Source organism: Medicago sativa, chromosome 1 (assembly GCF_051527215.1).
Source record: "Medicago sativa cultivar Bolivia chromosome 1, Bolivia_mono, whole genome shotgun sequence".
In the NCBI taxonomy this organism is placed as follows: domain Eukaryota; kingdom Viridiplantae; phylum Streptophyta; class Magnoliopsida; order Fabales; family Fabaceae; genus Medicago; species Medicago sativa.
In genome coordinates this window covers 35,122,830-35,140,619 of record NC_140749.1, presented here as the reverse complement: position 1 = coordinate 35,140,619, position 17,790 = coordinate 35,122,830, and the positions used below count along the sequence as shown (strand labels likewise).

General features: G+C 32.8%; 1 protein-coding gene across 1 annotated transcript; it reads right to left on the bottom strand.

Annotated features, from left to right (window-relative positions):
* Positions 1-2,841: 2,841 nt before the first annotated feature.
* On the bottom strand, positions 2,842-8,382 carry LOC146954577 (calcium-dependent protein kinase 17-like). Its single transcript, XM_085745142.1, has 4 exons — positions 8,311-8,382; positions 6,770-6,997; positions 4,640-4,864; positions 2,842-3,155 (listed from the first exon to the last, which is right to left on the bottom strand). The coding sequence occupies exons 1-4, from the start codon at positions 8,380-8,382 to the stop codon at positions 3,033-3,035; spliced, it is 648 nt and encodes a 215-aa protein (XP_085601268.1). The 3' UTR covers positions 2,842-3,032.
* Between the last annotated feature and the right edge of the window lie 9,408 nt (positions 8,383-17,790).

The window sequence follows — 17,790 nt, the reverse complement described above, 5'->3', positions numbered from 1 at the left end:
CTTATTCGGCACCCCTACGACGATTAGCATAGCGGTTCGTCGCCACTATTGATTACTATGTTAAGTGCTTTTTTTTTTGAAATGACAAATATTATTCACGATGGAAAATGCAAGATGCATCAAAACCGCGGATAGATCAATAGAGTTACAAAGACCTGAGTACTAATGGGTTATGTCTTCAAATTATTTATTTATGTTTTTTTTAATGAAAGTATCTCTATTAAGGATATAGATGTCAAATTGTCTGTCCGGTCTGGTGGGCCAGCTTATATAAATGGCTTAAATGCACTTTTCCTCCGATATTTTAAAACGTTACGATTTTGGTCGCCTGTTAAAAAAATGGATATTTAAACCTCCTAACTTTAGCCCCTCTTGCAAACATGGCCTCATCCCTCCTCCATCTTCGTCACCTCCCCCACCAAATGTCTAAGAATCCACCACAACCCTTTCCATCACTGCCACCTCCATATGTTTATCAATCTCCTCCTCCACCATCACCCTCACCACCTTCACCATATGTTTCTAAGTGTCTTCCACCTCCATCCCATTCACCTCCTCCTCCATATGACTACAAGTCAACACCACCACCATCCCCATCTCCACCACCTCCATATGTTTATAAGTCCCCCACACCACCACGTTCTTCTCCACCACCATATGTTCATAAGTTGCCAACACATTCCACTTTCTCAGTATCAAGTATTCCATTCACTGTAACTGGTGAGTTCTTCAAATCCGGCTCTGATGATGCTACTCCTGCATGACAACAATACAATGTTTCTTTTAAAATGAGAAACACATTACAGTAATAATTTAACTTGAATCTTATCTTATTACTTACTTTTAATATTTTATAAAATTGAATTGGAAGGACTGATATTAATTATTATTATTATTATTATTATTATTATTATTATTATTATTATTATTATTATTATTATTATTATTATTATTATTATTATTATTATTATTATTATTATCATTATTATTATTATCATCATCATCATCAAAGGTATTTTTGTTTTTAGATAACAAACTAACAAGGTCTTTACAAGAGTCGTAAACTTATATATTTATCGTAAGTTGAATTCTTCAAAACATAGAAACATAAGTTGAACTAAGTTTGTATATTTCAGTTGCACGAAGGAGAAGAATAGTGCCAGCTACACTCTTTGTTCAAAGTGAAAGATTAATTAGCATATGGATATTTCTTAAGCCAGGTCTAATACTTAGATAACTATTTAATGAAAATGGCCATCGTAAAAATGGGGGAAAAGTTCAAAATCTATTTTCTGTTTTATAAAAAAACTAGATTAAAATTAAAAACTCCGATATGAAACTTATGATTTCTCAATAAAAACTATTTCTTTTATCATTTAATAAAAACTTGAACGCTAATATCATATGACTGGCTGCAATAGTTATGATTTGTTATCCAATGACTGTTTGGAGTGATTAAAGAGGAAGGAAGAGGCATGTATGTATTCCATTATTATTATTGTGATAGTTCAGAAGTTGTCCCAAATTCTATAAAAGAGGGGTGTGTACCAAATTCCATAACACATTTGGGGACCCATGTTTTATAGGTGAGTTGTCCCATGAATTCTATTGTTAGAGATTCTATGTGAATACATTCATTAATGTCTTGATATTAATGTCTTGATATTCATTAGTAGAGTCATATTTCATTTATCTTAAATGCTTCTTTTGTTTTGTGCCCTTGACTTTTGGGTGGATTAATTTCTCCTTGCAATTTTAGTCTTCTATTCTTCTGTCCTTTTTTTTCCAATCAATTTGATGACAAATATTTTCCTAATACATGTTTTAGTTGTGAATAAGAAAATAACAATTACTTATGATAAGAATAGAATAGAGGTTAACGAGATCCCTCTTCAAATATCCATTTCAATGAGGTGAAAACTCATATGAGAGTGTCCTTCATGGTCGTTTCGTCTTCAATATGAGGTTGGGACTTGGAGTGATGTCGGGACTTGGAGTGATGTCGATAACACCGTTTCCGAACTTCTGAGGCCACATCCGCATACAAACTCTGCCTTGCATATTGAGCAAATCTTGGTCCCAAAACATTCAATAAAACAGACTTATGATCATTGTTGTTAAAATCCCGACTTAAATCCTACAATTCAGGATTTTGCGACTTTCTTCACCTTCAACGACTTAAATCCATAGTAGAATCCCAAAATAGACAAAATCCATCGATTGTGATTGCGAATTTACGATTTCTTATAAACTAAGTCATTTATGACTATATACCATTTATAACATATATTTAGTATTAAATTTTTTGGGTAAAATCCATCGATTTCAATTGCGATTTTACAATTTCCTATATCGATTCTACAAAAGTCCTTGAGTAAAATCCTTCGATTTTGATTGCGATTTTACGAGTTCCGATTTTGCTATTCCCTTTCGACTTGAAGTAAAGTCCCGATTTTGACAATCTTGCTTATGATGTGAAAAAGATGTGACCATCTGGGACGATATGGCCACCTATCTGCCTTTCACCATTTTGTCCACCACTACGACCACCGTTGAACTCCATTCTCCACTTAGACAGCCGTCTATAGCCACATTCGACCATAGCTTTCAACCACTACCATTAATATTTAAATATTTTTTATAATATAACTTCTGAATAAAAAAAATAAAATAAAAACTTAAATTTCTTTGGATATTGTGTTTCATCAGAGGTAGTGTGATTCACAGGTCAGAGAAACCATGAGTATTGTCAAAATAGCCTTCTTAATAGTTGCCCGACTATAGTTCACGCGACGTGCTTGCAAGTTTATGGTGTCAATTTGTTCCTTTCTCGAATAAACATCACTCCACTATCATTTGTCCACAACAACACCTCTATTTAATCTTTAAAACATTCTCATAATTACAGAAATCCATTTAAACTAAAACACAAACAAAATAGCTGAAAGGCCAAATTGGCCTCCACTGACTTGTGCTAATGCACAACATGAACTTTCAAAGGAAAAAAAAAATCTGAATGCTGAGAATGAATACTACAATTTTAAAGCCTCCTTGAAACGAATGCTGAAGTTATTTTCTAGACCTTTCTTACCAACCATGGGAAGATTTCCTTTCTGCATCATTGCTGCAAACTCGTTATCATCTATGCGCCCGTCCTGCATAAGATAAAGCACGGTTGATACTAATCATACATGTAATTAAGAAAGCATCAGATTTTGACTATAAGGTGTTCAATATTTTAGCAGAAACATTGAATATTAAACATTACGTTCTTTTACTGTTCATTACAATGGAAACATCTATATCACTTACTTTATCTGATAGGCGATACGGCTAAAGTAGTGGTTATAAGTGCTTTTGGGGTTGAGTTAACCCTTATTTGGATAAACCCTTAATCAATTGTTTATAGCATAAGCACTTGTCATATAAGTGTTTGTGTATTAGTATTTCTAAAACAAAAGATAAAATAAAGTCAAACTGTTCTCATATAAATTATATGCTATTATCAAAAGTTATCCTAGAGAGCTTACAAAAATAAGTTGAGAACAGTTTATAAACATGTCATAAATTGTTTCCATAAGTTCCCCCAAACAGTTTATGTTAGTAGATAAGCTCAAATATAATAAGTCAATCCGTACACACTCCTAGTTCTAAGCCCACTTGATGCCTCACTTGGTAATTATTTTAACTCAAACCATATATTTGAATGAATATCAGAACCACCGTCAACCACGATGAATTTCTATTAATGAAGAACTTAGATGTAAGGAGAAAAAATTTGTATCAAGAAACGTAAATACAATTCTATTGAACTATATAGGCCTAACTAGGGATTGGAATAGGCTAGGCCGAGCTAGGCTTTGTAAGGCCTGCCATATTTTTTTAAAGCCTAAGTTTGGCCTGCGGCCTATCATAGGCCTACTTTTTAGGCCTGAGCCTGGCCTTTTGAAAGCCTGATACGGCCTACAAGCCTGTTTAAAAGTCTATATCTTATGAACATATTTAAATAAGCAATGTGATCCAAGTTTAAATGGACTAGCGAACTAATAGTTCAATTATATTAAACTCTCTCTTGATAATCAACACGAGGTTTTAGGGAATTCGACTATATATTGTATCAAATTTTTATTCTAGTTTATAATAATACATTTATATATGCAAAAAATTAATGTATACTGATAAAGCTTAAATTATTGAAAAAGTTTACAAATTTATATTTTAATTAAAAATACAAAATATAATATAACAATAAATAATATTATTCATATTACTTAAATAGGCCGACCTAATATGCTTAAGAGGCTTTTTGAGAGGCTTGTGGCCTGGCCTTTTAAGCTAAATAGGCTTAAAAAAAAAGCGTACGCCTTCTCTATTTAATAAAAAAGATTGGTCTGGCTTGGCCTATTCCCATCCCTAGGCCTAACTCTTCAATTTGAAAGCGTGGTCGGCGTCCGACAAATGTCTTTGTCTGACACAGACACAACACCGATACATGTGGTTAGGTTCAATCACTTCCACTTTCTCAAATAATTATGGTGTTTATGTGTTAGTGTTAGTGTCGTAATGTGTCAGTGTTAGTGTCGTAAACTACAAATATTGAAGAGAAGGATGACAAAGTCAACAAGTTAAGACCACTTACATTATCTTCATCGATTTCTTTGATTATCTCTTCCAAACGAACATCTTTAATGCCAAACTCGTCGCTAGCTTGTTGAAGTTCTTCTTGAGTAATATAGCCACTTCCATCTTTATCAAAGTAAGAAAAGGCTGCAAATAGATGACCTTCTCTTTCAATCTTGTTAAGATGCAATGTTGCCGCAATGAACTCACCATAATCAATTGTCCCACTGTTATCTACATCAGCCTACAATTTCAAGGTATAGTGATATGTTAGAGATTTGAGTTAGCCTGTTAAATAGAACACATTAACTTATCATTTGTTCCTTTCTACTTTATAACGAGTCCTTTATAAGATACTTACCGCTTGCATTCAATCATAAATTTCAGATTAGCACCAACTTTTTTCAAACCATTTTAAGTTCTTCAAAAGTGATTTGGCCACTGTTATCTGTATCTATCATCTTGAACATTTCTTTTAATCTTGGTCAACGTTAATGTCCTCTGTCTGCAATAGTTATGATTTGTTATCCAATGACTATTTGGAGCGATTAAAGAGGAAGGAAGAGGCATGTATACTCCATTACAGTAGTTCAGAAGTCCCACATCGAAGGTTTGTAAACAACATAGACAACCATGTACCTATAAAAGAAGGGTGTGTGCCATACTTCAAAACACATTCGGTGACCCATGTTTTATACTTGAGTTGTCCCATGAGTACTATTAGTATATAATTTGTCAATGTTGGGCGATGTTGTTGGAGATTCTATATGGATACATTTTTTAATGTCTTGATTTCTTGTCATTTAGAATCCCTGCAAACATCGTTGACAACAATGATAAAATATATTAAAATCAATTTAAATCATTACAAAAACTATAATAACTCATTTTTATAAATTTATCCAATAAAAGAGTGAATGTTGAATTAAAAAAAAAAAAAGTGTTCCAATATCATAGGCTCTTATTATGTGTATTTTTTGTTTTGTTAGCAAAGTGTCCTTGGATTGATGATAAATTTTCGTTAGTTTAAGATATTTATCCATCTATATAATTATTTCTCAAACAATTTTTCTTAAGGCAGAAGATTCATTTAGTTTATCAATAAATTAATGTATATGAAATTTTGTAAAGGATCTAAAATATTCAAGAGACAGAACAAAACAAGAAGATGGAACACATGACAAAAAAATTTAAACTTTGTTATTCAATAACTCAAGGATAAGTTTTTTTCTCACATGCATTATATATCTATTTTTTGGGTACTCGGTATCCAACCAAATGAACAATTAATCCGGAGAACCGATCCCACCATCCATCAATGGATGGTTCAATTGAAGTAATAGCAAAGTCATGTATGAACTAGTACAAAAATTGTTGACATTTGGAGAGGATTCAAATCTAAGACTTAGAGACACATCATCATGAAAAAATTAAAGTAAATGATTCCAATATGTGTTCTGATACTTGGAGATCTTTATTTCTCTTGACTTTAATTTCCCAAATTGTGAATCATTTACTGTTAGGGATATCAGCGCAATGCGGAAGCACAGGATCGATGCAATTGGGAATTAAAGAGAAGTAAGTAAAATAACAAGAGAAATAACACACAAGATTTACGTGGAAAACTCCTCAATATGAGAAGTAAAAAACCACGGGCGATCACGAGCAAAGTTTCACTATGTAAAAGAAAAGAGTACAACAAGTCCTCTTATAGTGATGAGGACAAAGGACAATATTTTCTCTATGTAATTAAGAAAGCATCAGATTTTGAGTATAAGGTGTTCAATATTTTAGCTCAAAGCATATATTTGAATGAATATCGGAACCACTGTCAACCACAATGAATTTCTATTCATCAAGGCCTTAGATGTAAGGAGAAAAAATTTGTATAAATTAGAAACGTAAATACAACTCTGTTGAACTATATAGCACTAACACTTCAATTTGAAAGTGTGGCCGGCATCCGACAAATGTCATTGTCTGACACAGAACAAGTCACACAACACCGATACATGTGGTTAGGTTCAATCACTTCCACTTTCTCAAATAACTATGGTGTCTATGTGTCAGTAATAGTGTTGAAAACTACAGATATTGAAGACAAGGTAGCTAAAAAGGATAACAAAGTCAAACAATTAAGACCACTTACCTTATCTTCATCGATTTCTTTGATTATCTCTTCCAAACGAACATCTTTAATGCCAAACTCATCGCAAGCTTGTTGAAGTTCTTCTTGATGAGTAATATATCCACTTCCATCTTTATCAAAGTAAGAAAAGGCTGCAAATAGATGATCTTCTCTTTCAATCTTGTTAAGATGCAATGTTGCCGCAATGAACTCACCATAATCAGTTGTCCCACTGTTATCTACATCAGCCTACAATTTCAAGGTATAGTGATATGTTAGAGATTTGAGTTAGCATGTTAAATAGAACACATTAACTTATTGCTGTGAATCTATGATAAATTTTAAATCATAAATTTCCATTCCATTCCATTTGCAAATCTTAACTTTCCATTCCATTTGCAAATCATCCACCTTATACTTACCGCTTGCATTAAATCATAAATTTTAGACTCCTTAAGATTAGCAACAACTTTAAGTTCTTCAAAAGTTGTTATCTGTATCTATCATCTTGAACATTTATTTTAATCTTGGCCGACGTTAATGTCATATGTCTGCAGTAGTTATGATTTGTTATTCGGAGCGATTAAAGAGGAAGGAAGAGGTATGTAAGTATTCCATTACGGTAGTTCAGAAGTCTCACATCGAAAGTTTGTAAACAACATAGACAAACATGTACCTATAAAATAAGGGTGTGTGCCATACTTTATAAACATTTGGTGACCCATGTTTTATATTTGAGTTGTCCCATGAGTTCCATTAGTATATAATTTGCCAATGTTGGGTGACATTGTTGGAGATTCTATGTGGATACATTTTTTAATGTCTTGATTTTTTGGTCACGTAGAATCGCCTTCAACGTCGTCATCTCACAATGACAAAATATATCAAAACCAAATTAAATCTTTACAAAAAAAAAAAAAAAACTATGTGCATAATGTAATATCTTCATGAATAGTGCTAACTCATTTTTGAGTTTATCCAATAAAAGAGTGAATGTTGAATTAAAAAAAAAATGTTCCAAAATCATAAGGTCTTATTATGTGTAATTTTTCATTTTGTTAGCAAAATATCCTTAAATTGAAGATAAATTTTCGTTAGTTTGAAATATTTATCCATCTATATAATTATTTCTTCAACAATTTTTCTTAAGAGACAAGATTCATTTAGTTTATAAATAAATTAATCCATTTGAAATTTTGTAAAAGACCTATTTAGGAACAAAGAATTGATTGTAAAGAGATAGTTAGTCACGGATGATGTAATATCTTTCCAATCCAATTACAGTTAAGGCATTTATCTAATATAATTTTTTACTTTGTTTAAAAGAAATGACATGATTGAAATGGAGCAGGTTGCACGAAAAATGTTACACTATCTTTGTCTTTAAATATTAGACGCCCTTTAGTAAATCATAAAAATTAAGCAAATTGGTTGTGGTATTAAATTGTTAACAAACATTATACAAATTAAAGTCACGAATTGTGATTTATTATACACATGCATATAATATTAACAGTTGATTTGTTCTTACATAGTTAATATTTATCACTTTATTCTCTTACCCTGAGACGAGTTAAACGCTTTAGAAGAACCTGGTCCCCGGCTCTCCAGTATAACCCGACATAGCCCAACATGTATTTCAATTGCTTTGGACCAATCACATTTCAAGGTTTTTTTATCCATTTGCCCTTGTGTTAATTTCCTGGATATGTGTGTTTGAACTTTGAAGCTCTACTTTAGTGAAGTCATATTTCATTTGTCTTAGATGCTTCTTTTGTCTTGTGTCCTTGACTTTTGGGTGGATTACTTTTTCCTTGCAATTTTAATTTATTCTTCTTTGTCCTTTTTCCCCAATCAATTTGATGACAAGTATTTTTCTAATACTGGTTTAAGTTGTGGGAATAAGAAAATAACAAATAATATTATGATAAAAATAGGACAGAAGTTAACCAGATCCCTTTTCAAGTGTACATTTCAATAAGGAGGTGAAACTCATACGAGGGTGTCTTTCATGGTCAAGAGATGCTTCTGTTTTGACGGTTAATAATTTTATTGTCTCATTAGGTATTATGACAATACCTTATATTTCTTGGTCAAGAGAAGTCTATTTCCTCTAACTCCTTATCCTCTTTAATTAAAGTTTTTTTTTATTTCATTTTTTGATATATATTTGGATTTTTTTTCTTCCTGAATTCATGTGTAGGGTGAAAATTAGAGTACAAAAGGTGTGTTTTCTATGTGATTTTGATACAGGATATGACAATTTATATGAAACTTTCATTGCCCAGGTTCAAGGTAATGAAGAGTAATTGAAACTTAACACAATCTGAGAGGTATATCTTTTAAGTCTACGAAAATATGGGTTAGCAGTGCTTTACGTTCCCTGTAATATAGGTCATTTCCGGTTTTCCCACTGTAATTTATTTTTATTTACCCCATGTAAAAAAATTGTTTTGGAATACTCCATAATAGGTCATTCAAAAACGAAAATTTCTGCAAAAAAAAAAAGTTGGTTTTTGAATGACCTATTAGGGGACATTCCAAAACAAAAAAAAATTATACACAAGAATGAGGAAGAGAGAAAGTGAGATGAGATTATGAAAGTATGAACAAGTGAATGCATTAGCTATTACTGAATGAGGAACCAAGGTATTTATACACAAGTTCGGCTATAGCTTGCTTCACAAGGCAAGTGCTAACTAACTAATCAAATTAGGTAAAAACAAGGAAATAGTTAGTTACTTAAGAAACAAGTAACTAACCCTGTTAGAGAATAAGGAAGATGATAGTAGTATAGCTAGAGACATAGCTTGCATTGCAAGTAATAACACTAAAGTTGATAATAGCTAGAACCATATTTTTAATTACAATTTAAAACAAACTAAAAAAATTAAAGATTTTTTAATTACAATTTAACATTTATCATTACCCTTGCTGCAGCAGAATGAACATGGACGACTGTTTGTGTTGTTACCCATTTTGCAGCATCGCACAGAAACGGTCGGTTGATCAAGCAAGTCCTTGTGCAGTGTGATGGACTCAAGATGGCCAAGGCTACTTGGGAAAACTGGTTGACATTACAAGCTGATTATCCATCTCCAAATTGAATTGGAAGGAGATCCGAATGATCTGGAAAGGAGAGCAAGTAGGAGGCATTAATTGAAGGAAACTAGGAGAACTCCAGAATTTTATCATATATTTGTATCCAATAATTATTGAGAAACTAGGAGAACTCCTGAATTGGAAGGACGAATATTAATAATTATTAATACTAACAAAGGTATTTTTGCTTTTGGATAACAAACTAACAAGGTCTTTATAAGAGTCAAAAACTTATAAGAGTCAATGTTGCCTGAGAGTAATTTTTATTTTACAACTTTCTGTTTCCTCTTCTATGATGACATGTGAAGGCTACATTAAACTAAGGAGAAGAATAGTGTCAGCTACACACTTTACTAAACAGCAAATCTGCAAATGTATTGATTTGTGCAGGCCACACTTCAATCTCTACAAAAATCATTGGCGTTGATTCGCAAGAATAGTAAGATATACATAAGTTGATGAAGGAAAAAAAGTTGGTGGTTTTCCACAATAACAAATTCAAAGTAAAAGGAAATATGAATTGTAGTCTACATGTGAAGGAAAGAAGAAAGAGACGAAAAACTCAGGAGAGTTGCAGCCTCTGATGATCATCATCCATAGGAGGAGTAGTGGTGGTTTCTCCATTTCTGCTAGGTCTTTGATAATTATTGAATGCTAGGTGTGCAAGTTTTGCAGCAGCCAAAGAACAACCAATTTACATGTGTTAAAGATTCAGCAAAGACATAACACAAGCCACATTAGTAAAAGGATTAAAGAAATCAAAACTCGGATCAGTGGCAATAACTTTTTTTGGTTCATTTATACACATCGATGATTGCATTTGATTTGTAAATAATGAAGACAGAGTAATATACATGTGCGATATTTGATTTCAAAAATATTCAAGAGACAGAACAAAACAAGAAGATGGAACACATGACAAAAAAAAATTTAAACTTTGTTATTCAATTATTCAGGGACAGGTTTTTGTCTCACACACTCAGTATATATCAATTTTTTGGGTACTCGTATCCGACCAAAAGAACAATTAATCCAGAGAACCGATTCCACCGTCCACCAATGAAGGGTTCAATTGAAGTAATAGCAAAGTCCTGTATGAACCGGCACAAAAATTGTTGACATTTGAAAAGGATTCAAATCTAAGACTTATCATAAATAATCATTATTTCAATAGCTAAGTCTCCTTCTCTGTTCTCTCCCCAAATCTTCTTCTATTCCTCCATCCTTTTTCTACCTTTTTCCCTCCTTGGAAGCAAACATGCTTTTGCATCAATCACCTAAGAAGGGAGAAGATTTGCACATCTTAGTAAGGAAAAGGCGTGTATACCATTTCAGTTGTTTAGCAGTCCCACATCAGAAGTATTTAAACAACACATAGGAATATCTACCTATAAAACTACAATGTAGACCACTTGATTTCATACATATTGAAATCATAGTTATTGTTCGGTTTTGTAAACTAAGAAAATTTTAACTTGATGCATTTTTTATGCCTCTTATTTTCTAGTTATTTAAAATTTTCTGGGTTTCCTATACCGACTAATAACATGGATGATTTTCTAGTTTAGCCAGATTTGGTTAGTCTAATATTTTCTATTTATTTATTTAATTTTTTTTAAAGTATAATATTATTTTTTTGAAATAACTTAGTGGATAAAATTCGTTTTTTAAAGATGAATAAGTGGGATGTTCGGAGTTCGAACCTCGACCCTGCATATAATAATGTCTTGTCCATGCAACTTGTAAAGAAATTTAGTGGATATTGGATTATTTTATAATAAAAAAATTAGTGGATTTTAATTAAGGAACTTTTTTTTATCCATCCAAACTATTCATTTTGCCACCCCTAATTGAAATTGGTTTAAGTCATGTTGATAATTTGTTCTCAAATGTAACTTCGGAGATCTTTATTTCTCTGGAGTTTAATTGCACAAATTGTGAAATTATTTACCAAATTAAGCTCAGATGATCAACGACACTTTTAAGTATCAAAGGTTGAAATCTTTACCAAATTAAGCTCTCATGTCATCAAGCAATGTTTGAGTACCTCTTCAATTTCTTGACAATTGACATATTGGTGGACAGTTGAATGGGTTCTGATGCCTGATGTAAATCAGCTTTTGCTCATCAATCATACAATCTGAAATGTCATATAACAAGTAACTATAACAGTAAGATCAAAGAGCTCGACAAACACTATAACAGTAAGATCAAAGAGCTCGACAAACACATATGGCTATCATTTAATATAATCTTTAACGTTAGATCAAAGATAATATAACAAGTTATGATTTCTCAATGAAACTCGTCTATCATTTAATATAAACTTTAACATTAGTATCATATGGCTGGCTGCAATAGTTATGATTTGTTATCCAATGGCTGTTTGGAGTGATCAAAGAGGAAGGAAGAAACATGTATATATGTATTCCATTATTATGGTAGTTCAGAAGTTGTCCCACATCGAAAGTGTGTAAACAACATAGACAAACATGTACCTATAAAAAGGGGTGTGTACCAAATTCCATAACACATTTAGGGACTCATGACCATAGTTGAGTTGTCCCATGAATTCTAGTGGTATATCACTAGTCATTGTTGGGCGACATTGTTGGAGATTCTATATGGATACATTTATTAATGTCTTGATTATGTTTTCACATAGATTCCTCGACGGTGTCTTCCAATAATGACAAAATATATTAAACCATCTTAAATCATTAAAAAAATGGAAATGTTAACTTGTGTTCTTGGGAGATAAGTTAAGAAGGTAAATGTAGAAAGTTTTTCTTGGAATTTGTGCATTCAATGTCTTAAAAGTTGCAAAAATTATACTTTCAATGTGGTGGAGGGGTAAAATTCCGAAAAACATTAAATTGGGGGGTAAAATTCCGAAAAACATTAAATTAGGGGGGTAAAATTCTGAGTTTTAAAATAGGGGGAGTAAAATTCCGAAAAACATTAAATTGAGGGGGTAAAATTCCAAGTTTTAAAATAGGGGGGGTAAAATTCCGATTCAGTCAAAATAGGGGGGCAAAATTGCACTTAAGCCTATTTTTAATTTCCTTTTTAAGCTCCTTAGGACACAAGTTAACATGACCCTTAAAAATAAAGTGCTCTGATACTCGTCTATCATATGGTCTTATTACTTGTAATTTTTTGTTTTCTTAGCAAAGTGCCCTTGAAGATAAATTTAATTTTTTTTTTTTTACAAAAATAAACGATATTCATTCATTCAAATTGATACAGTATATCGATACAATACAAATTCAAATTCGCTAAAAATAAAAAGGATGAATCTGTGAACAAACTCACAGTATCCATGTTAATAGCATAAAACGGCAATATGCCTACAAATATAATTATATTCAAGTCTCCGGATCTGCAACGTTGACGACGTTAATAGGATCTGCACTTGCTCAAAGCTAAACTTTCAACCTGGATCAAATAAACACCGCACTAAGACGAAAATCAAAAACACGCCGCACAAAGACGGGAAATCAAAACAAACAGAGTCGTGCAGAGAAGACGAAATCACAAATACAAACGAAAGAAAACTGAAAATATGTGAAATCACTTATTCAATTAGGATAGAAGGAAAAACAACGACTAGGGTTTGAGAAGGAGAGAAAGAGAGAGAAGAGAGAGATATGAAATTGAAGATAAATTTTTGTTTCTTTAAAATATTTATTCATCAATATAAATTTGGGGAATTAGTCACTTTAGTCCCTGAATCGGAAGGGATTCGTCACTTTAGTCCCTGAGTGCAGATAAATTGCAAAATAGTCCCTGAATGTAGACTTTGTTAGTCAATTTAGTCCCTGAATGCAAACTTCGTTAGTCAATTTAGTCCCTGAATGTAGACTCCGTTAGTCACTTTAGTCCCTAAAATTGACCATGCAGGGACTGTTTTGCAATTTCTCTTCATTCAGGGACTAAAGTGACGAATCATCTCCCATTCAGGGACTAAAGTGACTAATTCCCCATATAAATTTGTAACGGATCCATTTAGGGACAAAGAATTGATTGTAAAGAGTGTTATAGTTAGTCATGGACGAAGTTATATATTTTCAATCCAATTAGAGTTAAGGCATTTATCTAATATAATTATTTACTTTATTTAAAAAAAAATTACATGATTTAAATGGAGGCAGGGTTGCACCAAAAATGTTACACAACGTGCGTCTTTAAATAAAAGATCCCTTGAGTAAATCGCAAAAATTAAACAAGTCGGTTGTTGTATTAAATTGTTAACAAACATTATACAAATACATATAATATCAACAGTTGATCTATTCAGAAATAGTTGATATTCCAGACTTTACTCTCTTACTTTTCGAGACGAGTTAAACACTTCGGAAGAACCAGATACCTGCTCCACAACTCTCCAATGTGACCCTACATGTCCCAATATGTATTTCAATTAATTTGCACCTGTTACATTTCATGATTTTTTATTCATTTGCCCTTATTTTAATTTCCTGGACATGTGTTTAAACTTTGAACCTCTACTTTAGTGGAATCATATCGTGATTATGGCTCTAAATTACCTTTCTTTCCAAATATATGATCCACAATATATCCCAAACAAAAGTTTTAGAAAAAATTATTTCCTCTAACTTCTTATTCTTCGATATTTTTTTGGACTTTCCATTCGATATCGTAAAACAGACTTATGATGTGATGGAGGCAAATGGATATGACAATTTCTATGAATGTTTCATTGTCCAAAAACAAGAAATATATGCACAGTTAAGGGATAACGATAGAAGTAACAGTTCAATGAAGAGTTGAAAGGAGAATTAATATATATATATATATATATATATATATATATATATATATATATATATATATATATATATATATATATATGCGTTTTGCTAGAAGTCACCCATGAAGGTGTCTTTTAGCAAGCCACACCTCAAGGTGTGATTTTCACTTTTTAGTTATAACTTTGCTAAAAGACACCTTCATAAAAGGTGTCTTCTAGCAAAACCGTATATATATATATATATATATATATATATATATATATATATATATATATATATATATATTTGTATGCTTTTATCCTAACCTAAGGATATGACAACGTTACTTACACCTGACAAAATGGTTTGAAAAAATTCACAATGCCTTGGACCCTCCAAACCTACAACTGTGTGAGAGACACAATCATGCAATTTGAACTTGTCCAAAACTCAAGACTTCATGAAGAAATCAGCTGATAAGAGAAGGAGATTGTTGGAATTTAAGATTGTCTAATAGTCCTTGTTAATCTCCAACACAAATTGGGTCTTAAGTAATTTGAGCCTTTTCCTGTTGTGGTCAGGATCAGAATATCGGATGCGTTGCTTACTAGCTTCAACTGTGTTCGGGTGCTAAGATAAACACTGTTTTTTATGTGTCTCTTCTCGAACCTTGTAAGGGTGATCATTCTATTCCCTATTTATCATTACCCTTGCTGCAGCAGAATGAACATGACCACTGTCCGTGCCTTTACAGATTTTGCAGCATCTCATAGTCCCTAGCAACTGATTGTGATCCTTCAGGTCCACCACCTAGGTTCACTATCATACCGAGTACCTAAAAAATAGATACCTACCGCGTGTGTGAGACAAAAACTTGTCCTTGAATTTGACGAATATTTTTTAGGTACTCGGTATGATTCCAAATCCAAATCCAATATGTGTGAATCTATCTGACTCTGCATCATCTAGTCTAGGATATGGCAGCACTGTGTTTTCTTTTTTAGTAGACAATGTGAAGACATGAAGACAGAAGAAAAAACCAAAAAAAGAAGGGAGAAGATTAAAAATTCCAATAAGAAAATACAAATTGAAGCAGGGAGAAGATTTGCACATCTTAGTAAGGAAGAGGCGTGTATAACATTTATGTAGTTTAGCAGTCCCACATCAAAAGTGTGGAAACAACACATAGGAATATCTACCTATAAAACTACAATGTAGACCACTTGATATATTCATACATATTGGAATCATTAGTTATTGTTTGGTTTTGTAAACTAAGAAAATTTTAACTTGATTTAAGTTGATGCATTTTTTTATGCCTCTTATTTTCTAGTCATCTAAAATTTTCGTGGTCTGCAATAGCCGACTAATAACATGGATGATTTTCTAGTTTAGTCTGATTTGGTCGGTCTAATATATGGCCATTTATTTATTTTTAACTTTTATTGTCAATTATTTCCTTTTTTTAAAGTATAATATTTTTTTATTAAATAGTCTAGTGGATAGAATTCATTTTTTATATATGCCCAATCAACTTTATTTTTTTCCTCGTGTTCACATGAAATTCATCAATCCATTTTTTAGTTTGCTGTACAATACACTTGTGTATTCTCATGTTGGAGCAATAGCAACATCTCAAATAATTTGGGACCAGAACGACGAGCAACGTCACAATAATCATACTTTACAAAAATAAAAATGGAGATATCTTGAGCCTAGTCTAAAATTTGAGAACTAGTTAAAATAAACTTGGAAAATGGCCATTGTTGAAAAGGGGATGTAACGCCCACACTAAACGTATCTAGAAAGTTTAGCATGTGCATTATCTTTAGTATTGGATACATTAAAATTTACAACTATAAATCTTCGAATGAATATTATATACAACAAATCACGTTCGTACAACAACAATACAACACTGCTCATCTAAAACATAGCAATTGTATCCTTAAAATCCATGACGTCCTGCAGCGGGTACGAACGAGCACTTGCTGAAATATCCATCCGACTACAAGCTTGCAATACCATCCTGTTTATCTGAAACAAATAAGGATTGGGATGAGACATAATGTCTCAGTGAGTTCCACCTAATCCTAGGCTATAGGTAACCTCGGGGGAAACCTACGGTCACCACATGTCTACAATACAACCTGACGGTTGATTATATGTGTGTGGTCATGCTTGCCTAGACGGTCGTGCATACTAGATCCGTCGTAGGTTCATCTTAACTTGTCATAGGTCTTGCTTACTTCATATGTGTCATGGCGGTTAAAGGGAACCTAAGACCGCTAACTCAAGATACGCTAAACGCATCAAGACTTAACATAACATATTCATGACACGGTCCTAAACCGGAAGATTAGGGAAACATAAGATCGTTGTCAGTATACTTCATAACTTGCTCTAATGCATAACCTGCACATGTCTAACATCATATCATGATCATTTTGTATCATATGTAGTCATATTCATTCATTCATGCATTCATTCATTAAGTTAGATGTTTGCATTGAACAAACATTCATTATCTTGATTCATTTTACGGAGAGCCCCGGGTGGAGTAACCCCGAGTACAATCCCATACATGACCGATGAAAACCTAGCTAAGGTACATCGGACTCCCTCAGTGTCGTGCGGGCCTACCTTGCGGAGCGTGTCCCGTCCCCCTGGCGTGAACCTCTTGTATCCCCCTAGCATGGATAGCAAGAGACACGACTCCTACATCTTGCTTAAAATTTTGTCATTCATGAAGGTTTAACTTAAAACTTGCTTGCTTGCTTACCACGGGTCCGTGACCTACCCGATTAACGATAAGGTACTTACATGCTTGTGCTAATTATACATGGATTATCATACTTAGTTTCATGATATCATACTAGTTCTCGACTTTCTATGTCGAGGCTCTATGCTTTCCCCCATACTCAATGTTATTTCCTACCCGTATCATGGATCGTATTATAACATCTCATGTGCCATTCGTCAATGAAAATATTAAAGTCGTTCATGCATTTCATTATTAATATCTCTAGGTGTAATGTGCAATAACTACTTGACTTTGAGGGGTTTTTAAAGTTATAAGAGATTGCAAGGAAAAGCCTCGTCGAAACCACTGCAGCACATGAAATTTTAAGAAAAAGTGTTGTGCTGTGGAAAATCGTGCTACGATATGAAGCATCGTAGTACGAT

Bases quoted from the DNA above. Each gene is read 5' to 3' on its own strand.
- LOC146954577 (XM_085745142.1), bottom strand. From the start codon at position 8,382: ATGTTGGGCTATGTCGGGTTATACTGGAGAGCCGGGGACCAGGTTCTT. The intron at 6,998-8,310 runs GTAAGAGAATAA...TTGAAATTGTAG, and splicing joins AGCGTTTAACTCGTCTCAGG to GCTGATGTAGATAACAGTGG. The intron at 4,865-6,769 runs GTAAGTGGTCTT...TTGAAATTGTAG, and splicing joins AAGAAATCGATGAAGATAAG to GCTGATGTAGATAACAGTGG.